General features: G+C 42.1%; 1 protein-coding gene and 1 long non-coding RNA gene across 2 annotated transcripts in view; one reads left to right on the top strand and one right to left on the bottom strand.

Annotated features, from left to right (window-relative positions):
- LOC147015475 (uncharacterized) overlaps positions 1 to 906 on the bottom strand; it is a 39200-nt gene extending 38294 nt beyond the window's left edge. Inside the window, exon 1 of the long non-coding RNA XR_015050349.1 lies at positions 575 to 906. This is a non-coding gene — a long non-coding RNA (uncharacterized LOC147015475). The remainder of the gene's footprint in view (positions 1 to 574) is intronic.
- LOC147015474 (TBC1 domain family member 2B-like) overlaps positions 1 to 9918 on the top strand; it is an 82282-nt gene extending 72364 nt beyond the window's left edge. Inside the window, exons 13-14 of the mRNA XM_085850269.1 lie at positions 3420 to 3541; positions 9056 to 9918. Of these exons, the coding sequence (XP_085706395.1) occupies positions 3420 to 3541; positions 9056 to 9227 (294 nt within the window). The 3' untranslated portion in view covers positions 9228 to 9918. The remainder of the gene's footprint in view (positions 1 to 3419; positions 3542 to 9055) is intronic.
- Positions 9919 to 11480: the final 1562 nt, after the last annotated feature.

The following is an 11480-nucleotide window of genomic DNA, read 5'->3' as shown; positions in this document are numbered from 1 at the left end:
GATGATGTTTTGTCAATTTACGACTGTGTGTTAATGACAAATTGGGTCACCTGATCAAGATCGGGTGATGTAGATTGAAGTTAAACTTTAATAAGATTGATGTTTAAGCTGTGGCAAAAATTAACCTGGGAGTACACCACAGCAGTGATGGGCCAAATGGCCTCATTTCCTTGTTTGAGGTCAGTTTGTCTTCAGTCTCATGTTGCCGTTTTTTCCCCCCTATGATTTTCAGACACACACAAACATACATACAGGCAATTGCCTGTGGGGGGGGGAGGGGGGTTGGACCTTATATACCCCCAGCACATTTTCAAACTTTGATGGAGATTAGCCCAGCCTTTTTTTCTCGGATTTTCAGACCTACACACACATATAATATACATGCAGAGAATTTCCTTATGGGGTAGGGGTTAGGCGGAGTTTTGGGAAGTTATGCCCACATTGTGGGATGGAATTGGCAAAAAGGGAGTCGTCCTCAGTGGGAGGGAGTCGACAAAGCGCACCAAGTTGCACGGCTAGGCCGCATGTCGATCGACATGAAACCGGATGCCACGAGCATGGTCCTCGACCTCACCTGAGCTGTTATATTCAGTGCAGTCTTCGATCCTACTGAAGCTGAGTCCCACTCATCCTTGGCAGGATGGAGTCGATAAAGCCCTCCAGGCTGCACAACAGGCCACGTCGCAAATGCATGTTGATCAGTGTGATACCAGCCATGGCCCCATCGAAGTTGCAGCTCTCGGCTTGGTCTTTGCTCCCATCAAAGCCGTTGAACTCTGTGCGATCTTCGATCCCACAGAAGCTCAGTCCCATTCGTCCTCGGTCGGAAGAAGTTGGCAAAAGGGAGTCGCCAAAGCTCAGTCCTTTGTCCTCAGCTGGAAGGAGTCGGCAGAACCCACCAAGGTGTGTCTGTGTGTGTGTGTGTGTGTGTGTGTGTGTGTGTGTGTGTGTGTGTGTGTGTGTGTGTGTGTGTATGTGTGTGTGTGCACGCGCGCGTGCGCGTGCGTGCGCATGTGGTTGCTATCTCCATTTGCAGGTTTGAGAAGATGGAATGAAGCCCTCCCAATACTCAAAGTATCCACCTTCGCTTCGGTAAGGGATCACATTTCATGGACCAAGCTGTTCGACTTTGTTGTTCTCAGAGTTTTGTTCCAAAGGCTCTTTTCAGGATCGTCACCGAACTCCGGACTGCCTCCAAATGTAGTTTGCTTGTGGTAATATTCCAGGAGGATGTTTTTAAAAATCTCAGTGAGGTTCTTCTTTATTACTCCTATTGCTCCAATTATCACTGTTGGTGCAATTTTGACGCTCTTCAGCTTCCAAGATCTCTTGTTCTCATTTTTGAGGTCCTGCTATTTGGTCATTTTCTTGATTTCTGCATTATTGGAACTGAAATCGCTGGATGCTGAGATCCCAATCAGCAATGCTGTCTTTTCCTTTTTGTTCCTGAGAATGATGTCCGGGCGCAAGGCTTTGGTTTCTATGTTCACGCTCAACGGGATCATCATGTCGTACGTGAACATGAAGTCCTTATTTTCAATGATGGCCCTTGGTTTGTGTTTCCATGAGTTTTCTGGAACTGGGATGTTGAAATTTTTGTAGGTGTGACAATTAATCACTTTACAAACTTTGTTGTGCCGTTGTGTGTAAAGTTGTTCTGATAATTTTTTGCATCCCAAAAGCAGGTGCCTTGGACTTTCTGTTTCTGTCTTGCAGAACCTACACTTGTCCATCTGGCTCAGTCCTGCCATCTTTCTAAATCTTTTGGTGTCGTGTCCTTGATCTTGGGAATTTATTATTATTTGTTCTCCATCCCAGTTGAGCTAACCTCTTCTTAGCCATTCCAATGAGCCTTCTTTGTCTATCCCAACTCGGTCCAATTCATTTTTGTATTTCCCTGCCCTTTTGTTGCTGTCCCAGTTGGTGTATATTTGTTGATATTTCTTTTTACATCTGTATTTTGTCTTTTTTGCTGTTGTTGGGGCTGTATTTGTTGCTTTCATTTTCCTATGTGGTATTTTCTATTCACACCTTTTTTTGGAAATTCCTTGCAAGGTAAGTTAAGGAGACTTTTTCAGGATAGTTGTGTTCATATTTCATGAATGTGTGTGTGTAGGTTTGGAAATGACACTGTCAGTTCTCAGTACGATAGTGTGAGAAACACCAATGCGTGAAGTGTGATGAAATAAATTATGTGAAAAGTTTGTGATCATCAGTAAACAAGTATTGCATTACAAATCAATATACATGTCTCCGTCCTGTTTTCTTTTTCTTTTCAAATATAAACTCAAGGCTCATAGAAGAGTGACTTCACTAAACGGATCAGGATGCAACCAAACAGCAGGAAGAGGGGGAAAATACCAGTTCAGCAGGGTTGAAGGACAAAATAGAGTGACACTTGGGCAAATAAGGGATGTGGTGAGGAAAGAAGGGGTAGGGGAGGACTCATGGGATGAACAAGATGGACACAGAAGCAAACTCTCACAAAGAACTGGAAATTTGGAAGGAGGTGGGGTTGAGGGTGGGGAAGGGGGAGGGGTAACAGGGGTAGAGCAGATCATGGTTTGGATTGGTGAGAATCTGAGAAGATGGTGAACAGCTGTCTTAAAGTCCTGGAGGGAAGAAGGAGGTTGATTCCACAGATGGGAAAAAAAGAGGAACAAATGAGTGGAGGTGAGCAGTGATCCTAGATTTAAAATGGTTTCAGGGTCTAAAAAATGGTTTAAGGGTCCTTTCACTGGACAAAAATGAATGGAACATTGTTGATCAATTCAGGACCCGCTCATCCTATGTAGTTTTCACTGTGCAAACACAATTATCTGACCAGGACTTTAAGGCTTTATGAATATGGCTGGTTCGTGTCCGGGTTGGACGTGATCACATGTGGGTTGCGTGATTGTTGGAGTTTCCGTTAGGTGCTGCACATGTGTGGGTGTGGTGTTGGGGACCGATTGCAGTTTCTTGTCCACCTTATCCAGTTGATTGCACCATCCAGTTTTTTGCCATTTGTATCAGAGGTGTGTATCGTGTGGGTACACCCACAGTCTCCTCAGTTAAACCACACTCTTGGCTTTTGACGTGTCATGTTTCCAAATCAAACGGATTGATACTGGAATCAGCAGACACGTTGAGGCGTGCCATATTGATACTTCCAAACGACACAGATTAATGCTGGAATTTAATATGAAACAGTACATTTGGGGTTAAATTGGTGGGAAAGTTGCATGCTCATATCTTGTAAGAACCATTTATGATTCACTTCCCCCCTCCCTGTTTTAAACATTCATTGAAGAAAAAGGAACCCTGAACAAATTACTCAAAGGAGGTGGAGGTGAAGCAGCATTTTAAGATAATTCTTCTCAATTGAGATAGATTTTTTAAAAAGTGACAATTAATTCCTTTTTCTTTTTTCTTAAAAGGTGATCTTCCGATTTGCTCTGGCTCTCTTCAAGTACAAAGAAGAAGAGATTTTGAAGCTGCACGATTCTTCTTCCATTTTCAACTATTCAAGTTGTTTTCCACGGATGATACTTGATTTCAAGTGAGTGAGTGTGCAATACTTTGTGTGAATGTCTGAGTTATAACTCGTCAACACAAAAACAACTCAATGTGGGTTTCTTAAAACCATATGGGCACCTTATTAACTGTCGCCGGTGGCATTATGTTTTTGGGTTGTCCGTCAGTCAGTCGGTACATATATTACATCCATCTGTACTAATTTTCTCTCTTTTCTCTGCAACTGCTTATCTGATTGACACAAAATTTTCACCATTGGCACTGCTATCTGGTTTGTAGCTTAAAAAAAAAGACTACTCATGCAGGATGTTGTAATGATAACTAAGACGTCGCAGGTCACATAGTGTGGCAGCCATGTTGGAAAAAAGGGAAAAATTTGGACCTCTGTAGCTCTGAAACCGCTTTGTTGAAAATATTGAAACTTCGCACATGTGAAATACTTCTCATGAGAAACAAGTGTGATTTTTTTTTTGATGATGCCATCGGTGGCTTTGTTATGACGTCATAATTGCATACTTTGAATGCATTATCCGATCAGGATGAACATTTTTGAGGGTCATCTTGGGCTAAATTATATGGGGGAAAAAAATTGATGACATCATCAGTCACGTGGTTCGGAAGCCATATTGTTTTTAACATAAAAACCTTCAAAAATCCTCTTCTCTGAAACGGCTGAACAGATCGAGGCAAAGCTTTACAGGTATGATCGCCAATCCATGAGGAACAAAAAGCTCTCCACCAATGATGGTTACCAAAAATTTTTTTTTTTAAAAAGGTCACATGTTTTGGCAGCTTTGATTTTTTTTGAAGAATAAACCTTTAAAAATCTTCCTCTCAAGAGCGGCTTGACAGATCGAGGAGAAACTTCACCCACATGTTCCTCAAGCCTTGGAGATACCAGTCTGTTCACAAATAATGAAAAGGTCACATGGTCTAGTTCTAGTAGCTATGTTGGATTGAACGAAAATCTTTTTAAAAACTATTTCTCTTGAACCGCCTCATCAATCGACGTGAAACGTCACAGTTTTGATCAAGTAGTGATGGGGAATAAATGTTTTCAATCTCAACCTGACCGGACACATGGTCTGGCAGCCAGAATTATTTAATATTTTGAATATGGTTCAGGTATTTAAATCAAACTTGGTACAAGTACGTATAATGATGTAATGTGGGCAGAGACATATCTGGCGATGTTGCGACGTCGAAGAGTGCCCTTTTAGTTTTATTCCTTATTTTACTCCTGTCTATATATTCTTGTTCATTACCATTTTATACATAGTACTTCAAACTTTCTTGTGCTGCTTTTGCTGCTTGATTATTTTACGAAGTAATTTCAAAACAACATTAAAAGGTACAGTGTCATAAAAAATACCTTGGGGTATAAGGAGGCTACCACATTTTCCACAAACAAATATATAAGATGATTGCTAAGGAATACCTGTGCAGATAAGCTTAATCTTGACATACTGTACCCAAGAAACAAAGTCAAAGCTACAAACCAGCTGGCAGTGCCAATGTTGCAATACATTATGGGAAACTGGCCATGATCAGAAATCATCAAGCTGAATCCCAAAACAAGGAAACTGCTCACGATAAACAAAATGTTCTCCAAAAATGAAGGCATCCAGACAACGTGCCTGTCCAGATGAGGATCACCTCACAACATGGGTGTGGCTCGGCTATCTCTCATAGAAGTGGATCCGCTAAATAAAGTGGTGTTCATTAACAAATATCTTTGGCCTTCCTGCGATACAAAAATTTTTTGGAAAAAATAAACAATCCATCAGCAAATAGAACTTTGGCTCTTGAACCCATAAACGTCTATACGTTCAGATCAACTTAATTTTGATAAACTACTTCGTTATTATTGGACAATAAACACTGAAAAGTACAACTGCTCTTGGCAATCAAATCGTCATTAGTTATGAACAAAATTTTCTTTCGATTTCTGTAAATTTTTCTTTTCATCAATAGTTCTTATATCACATGCAGCACATGGCTGCAGATAGCCTCATTTATTGGGGGTGTGACTGTGCCACCTATGCGGTACCCCCTGTAGGTTAGAGCAGGAATTTTGAATTTGTTCATGCTGCCGGTCATAGCTCGCCTACTCTTCACAATGGACACGATGGGATCTTTAACTTCGACCAACTATTGCCGGCAGATGGGCCACCCGGCTTAACATCGATCTGAGGGCTTGTGCACACATTGATGAATCACCCTGCCTGTGAAACATCAGGATGACAGTTTATAGCTGGGCCGAGTTTCAAACCCAGGCTAGACAATTCAAAAATATTTTGTTTCATTTGGATTTCCACAATAAAAATCAGACCACTGGATCTGTAGCTTATCTGGGTTCTGGTCTAATGTTGTAACCCAAATTTGGTAGCATTCTGACCTGTGAGTTTGAAGAAGACTTTGAAGGAATTTACTTTGAAGGAATTGAAGGAATTTGAAGGAATTTGAAGGAATTTGATTTTCTCCAAAAAGTTACTAAGGCTGCCATTTTGATACACTTCTAGTCACGTAATTGGCATGACCTCCACAATTTAAGATCAGGTCCCTGTCCTTATGTTGAAACCCAAATTTGGTAGCATTCTGACTGCTGGGTCTGGAGAAGAAGGTTGTTCAAGGAATTTACTTAGTCTGCCATTTTGATCTTTACTTAAGGTCACGTGACTGGAATGAGCTTTTCAATCCCCGTTACCAGTCAGGAGCGGAACCTTGCTGCCAAATTTCAGCCGGAACAGCCCAGCAGTTTGGCCTGAGAAGTCAAAATAGGAGACAGACAGACGGACAGATGGTGCACGATGACAATACCTTATCTGGAATTCTCATTCCAGATAAGCTAATGATGTCCAAGAAAACATGTTCCACAGTAGATCTTCACCACGGGAAGCCAGGTGGCTGACAACTCATTGGCAACCATTGCTTTCTCCCAGTCATTAAAATCTAATCTCTGTGCTACAAACAAAATTGTGAAAAATACTTGCTATAGTTGAAACCAAATCCAATAGGATAAACTGGTCCCACAAGTAACTCAACCAGGCAATCCTTCAAAGGAACCTATCAATTTCCATCATTTCAGGCATTCGTAAGGCTAGCAGGATGACCTAAAGGTACACACACGTCTCTAAGCTGTCTCACCTGGGTTTGAATCTCGACACAGCTATAAACTGTCATCCCTGTGTTTCACAGGCAGGGTGATTCATCAATGTTTGTGCCGTCCCTTGGATTGACGTGAAACTGGGTGGTCCCATCTGCCATCATTAGTTGGTGGATGTTAAAAATCTCATGGTGTCCTGAGCAAAGAGTAGGCAAACATTCACCGACTCCCTGAAACAAATTCCATATCCCTGCCCGAGCCGACAGAGGGCATTGCATCAGTGGTACATCCACTCCCTCAGCCAATGATGGTACCTCACAGCCTCACAGCCTCACAGCCTTGTGCTACATACAAAGAAGAAGAAGGACATTCGTATTTGTGCTGTTTCATGCATAATAGGTGAGTGAACATGGCCAACGTGAGATCTTGTTTACATTTGAGGACTGACAAACCTCAGCAGATATAGTGTGCACAACATATGTGAATTCTGAGTCTTCTTGAAAGGCAGGAGCAAAGAGAACAGGATTGAGTTTGTGATGCAAAGTTTAGAGGCAATACAAATCTTCTTTCGGTTGCTGCCATGGCAATACAAATCTTCACAAGGGTATCCACATAATTAAAGAGATTGACATAAAATAAAAAGAAGTACAAAGGCAAAAAGTTGCTTGTATTTGAAAATGGGTAATTTATTTATTTATTTTCTTATAGTCAACTAATACTCATGGAGGCACTTGTACACACATCACTTGCAGGTCAACGATGTTGGTTGACATTGTTCTGCTTTGGTTGACATGTTGGTTGACATCACAAAAAATATTCCTCATCATTTGACAAATACATTTAACATATGGGATTTGAACCTGGGTTCTCCAGGCCAGCATTTTTAATTTGGGGGTGAAGATGAGGACACAAACAGGCCATCCTATATTAACATAATATTCGGCTCACAACTGGGAAACAGTCACCTGAGGAAAACCTGATGCACAGGAAGTGAATGGGATTTTAAATAACCAAAAGTATAAGGCTTAATATCTATCTATAATTCCAGCAATGTGTGTGTGTGTGTGTGTGTGTGTGTGTGTGTGTGTGTGTGTGTGTGTGTGTGTGTGTGTGTGTGTGTGTGTGTGTGTCTGTCTGTCTGCGACCGCCGTTTCTTGACGACCGCCAGTCCGATCTGATTGAAACTTGCCAGGAATATTGCCGGGGCCCCGCAGATGTGCCTTTTCGAGGTTTGATGTCAATCGGACGAGCGGTTCCCAAGTTACGGCCATTTTACTGCTTTTTCAGTGTTGAAAAGATGTATATATGGCAGCTGAAGGTGTCGTTCCACCTTCTCACCTTATTATGCAAATTTTTTCCCATATCATTAATAACCGGACTATCACCGGTCCGATCGGATTGAAACTTGCCAGGAATAATGCCGGGCCCCGCGGATGTGCCTTTTCGAGGTTTGATAGCGATCGGACGAGCGGTTCCCAAGTTACGGCCATTTATCTGTCGACCAATGACAAGACACGGTGCTATGACTTCACGAATGATGTCACAATTAATGTTTATTTATTTATTTATTATTTTTATTTATTTTGCACGATTGACGGTCCGATCTGATTGAAACTTGCCAGGAATATTGCTGGGGACCCGTGGATGTGCCTTTTCGAGGTTTGATATTAATCGAATGAGCAGTTCCCAAGTTCCGGCCATTTATCTGTCGACCAATATCTGTGAGAGAGAGGGGATGAGAGTGGGGGCGAGAGAGGAGGGGGAAGAGAGGAAGGGCGAGACTAGGGGGAATAGAGGGGGGACAAGAGAGGGGGCGAGAGAGGGGGCGAGAGAGGGGGCGAGAGAGGGGGCGAGAGAGGGGGCGAGAGAGGGGGCGAGAGAGGGGGCGAGAGAGGGGCGAGAGAGGGGGTAAGAGTGGGGGCAAGAGAGGAGGGGGGAGAGAGGAGGGGCGAGAGGAGAGGGAGTGAGGGGGGCGAGAGAAAGGGGCATCACAATTCTTCATTTGATAAGATGTCACAATTGACGCTGGGGACCTGAATATGTTTCCCAGGTGTTTCCCAAGTTATGGCCATTTATGATACGGTTGGTCCGATCTAATTGAAATAATGCCCCAATCCAGTCATCGTTTACGCACCTACGGGCCCGCCCCTACGGGCCCGTACTAGTAAATTTAATTGCTGTATTGCATTTTTGTTTGCATAACCCCCTCTTCCTTTTCATCCTGTATGCATGCCTGAAAATTGTGTCTGTTTAATCATCCCATTCTGTTTCACTTATTACTGACTTTAGGTTAGGAGAGGTATTAATGCCCTTCTCACTCTTCCCAGAAAACGAAGTATCTTGTTCTTGCCCATGAAACCAAGTGCTCTTCCACGGTGTTCCTCATCTATTCTTGTTTATCAAATGATAGTCCCATCGTGTCTGTACTTCCAGGAAACTATCCCATATTGCCTTTCGAGAACTGAACCCTCTACGATCTCGTACACTGATGCAACTGCGGGCAACACATATGGCTCACCTGAAAGAAGAACTGAGAGAGTTTGAACGGCTCCAGCAGAATGTGCTGTCAAGACGGGATAGTGACAAAACTCTGAAGGCTCCATGACAGCATCATCCAGGCATTGTCAGAAAGAGATTGTGCTTACTACCAGAGCTGATACTGCCAGGCCAGTGAACTGCCCACTTAATGAAAAATGGACAATTGTATAAAATTTGTTTGTTTTGCCTCCTTGAATTTTGCATTGGATTTCCGGTTGTTTTCGTCACTGTTTGCTTTATGCTCCATGTGTCCGGGTATGAATGCATCACGGACTGCATCATCACAGGATGAGCCTTAAAGAACAGAATGCATTTTCCAATGTCGACATTTCCCTGTATTCATTAACGATAATTGATCTTGCAAAAGCAGAGGGTGGTGTCCATGTAAATTTCTCCAAAATTATCATATTGGATTTGAGGGTGATAAAAATAATGATGGTAATTAAATGTTGACAATTAAACTTGATTGAAAAGTAAATGTATTGTTGTAACCGTTTAATGAGAAATGTGCTCAAATACAACATGATTATTACATGAATGTGCTTGAACATGTATCTATTTTAATCATATATATTTGCATTTTAAATGACCTTATTCTCTTTTGTACTGGAAGAGGATCAATCTGCTTGGTACAAAGTGCCCCTTGTCCCCTAAAACAGATTGGCCTTCCAATTAACATTTAATTATTATTCAATATAATAGCATTACCTATTATGTGATTTTATTTTGCCTCGAAAGGGATTCTCATATATAAACAATTATATTGGCATCTGAAAGTCTGGTTGGAGACACTATTCTAGTTTCAATGGAATGTTTGCTTTAGGTGATATCCAGATGTTTTCTTACACTCTTGTCAGCTTCAGATTATAAATCTTTTCAATACGGGCTGACCTTCTGAGCTCTGGACTAAGGAGCCATGTATGATCCATCCTAGCACCCAAAGTGCTGCAGTCTTGATGTCATTGTGTCTCGAGGATGATCAAAACATCGTTGGATGATCTCACCCCCTCCAACGACTCCTACCAACCTTTAGGTCATAAATATTCCTTATCCCTTCAAAATTAAGCTGACCTCTGTCTAGTTCTCCCAGAACCAAAACACGTGTCATGAGGCAAAGAGAAACACAGGTTACCAGAACGCCATCATTGTCCAACAAGCCTTTAATCCAGCCATTGCACCACAGGCCCCCATCCACGCATGCGCAGATGCAACATTGCAGTACATCACAACCTCCAGATGGCTGTTGCAACAGGGGCATTCCATGTCAAGTGTACACACCCTCCCGACACTCTAATACCTCATTTTCTCCCCATATGTTGGTCATTTTTTCACTTGGGTGAAAAAACTCAAAATACCAACTTTTAGACCTGTGGGCCCATCGGGGCCCATTCGAGGGCCCCCCCCAAAAAAAATTTGGGCACCCCCAGCTACCCCACAATCTTCCAGAGGTCATATCACAGGTTGTAGTGGTCCGATTTGGCTGATCTTGGGATCAAAATGCTCGTAAAAGCGAGATCTGTCGAATCGCATAAAGTAAAATCACTCCGAAACAGTAATTCAAAAAGTTAGAGTTTGGGGCTCCCTTTGACCTTGGGCCCCCGCTCCCCAGCCAAACCGATGGTCCCGATTTTTTCGTGTGAGAATACCCCTTCATATTCTCCAACACCTCAGCATAAATGAAAATGGGATCTCAATGGGTTCAAGTGTGATGATGGTTTTATTGTTCGGGGACTCGGGTGCTGGACACACAATATGCCACAATACAAAGCACAATATTTGAACACAACATTTCCAATACACTATATCAGTATATTGTGCATACATTTTCCACATGCACATGCAGGAACTGGAAGCGATACTAGTATAAGTAAGAGTTTTTCCGAGCATATTATACTCAAGATTTTTTGCCAACCAATGTTTTATTTGACAGCTGTGTTTCTTTTTTACTGATTGTGTAGGTTCTACCTGTAGCAGTTTTTGGTTCTCGGGAAAGAAGTATATCAGAAATGTCTAAAATGCAGTGATCTTCAATGTCAGGAAAAAAAGTAACTATTTGTGGGCCCATTTGGATGAAGAAAATTCACTTTCACTTCATGAGTGTCCTGAAAGGCTTCCATGATGCAGGCAAGCCACCATTTTCCATCATAGTGCACTGTGACATAACATGAGAGTTTCCCGTTAAAAGTTGGTGTATATTTTGAAATAGCTGACTCGATACGGTGTTCCTCGCTAAGGCTGAATTTGTGTACTTGAAGAGCAGTTTCAGAAATAGGGATGAAAGCATGAAGTTTTTGAGTTACAGCTATGGTTTTGTCCGTTT

The sequence above is a fragment of the Eptatretus burgeri genome, chromosome 12 (genome assembly GCF_056783735.1).
Source record: "Eptatretus burgeri isolate ZD-2024b chromosome 12, Ebu_testis_v1, whole genome shotgun sequence".
NCBI lineage: Eukaryota > Metazoa > Chordata > Myxini > Myxiniformes > Myxinidae > Eptatretus > Eptatretus burgeri.
This window is presented reverse-complemented; position numbering and strand designations above follow the sequence as displayed.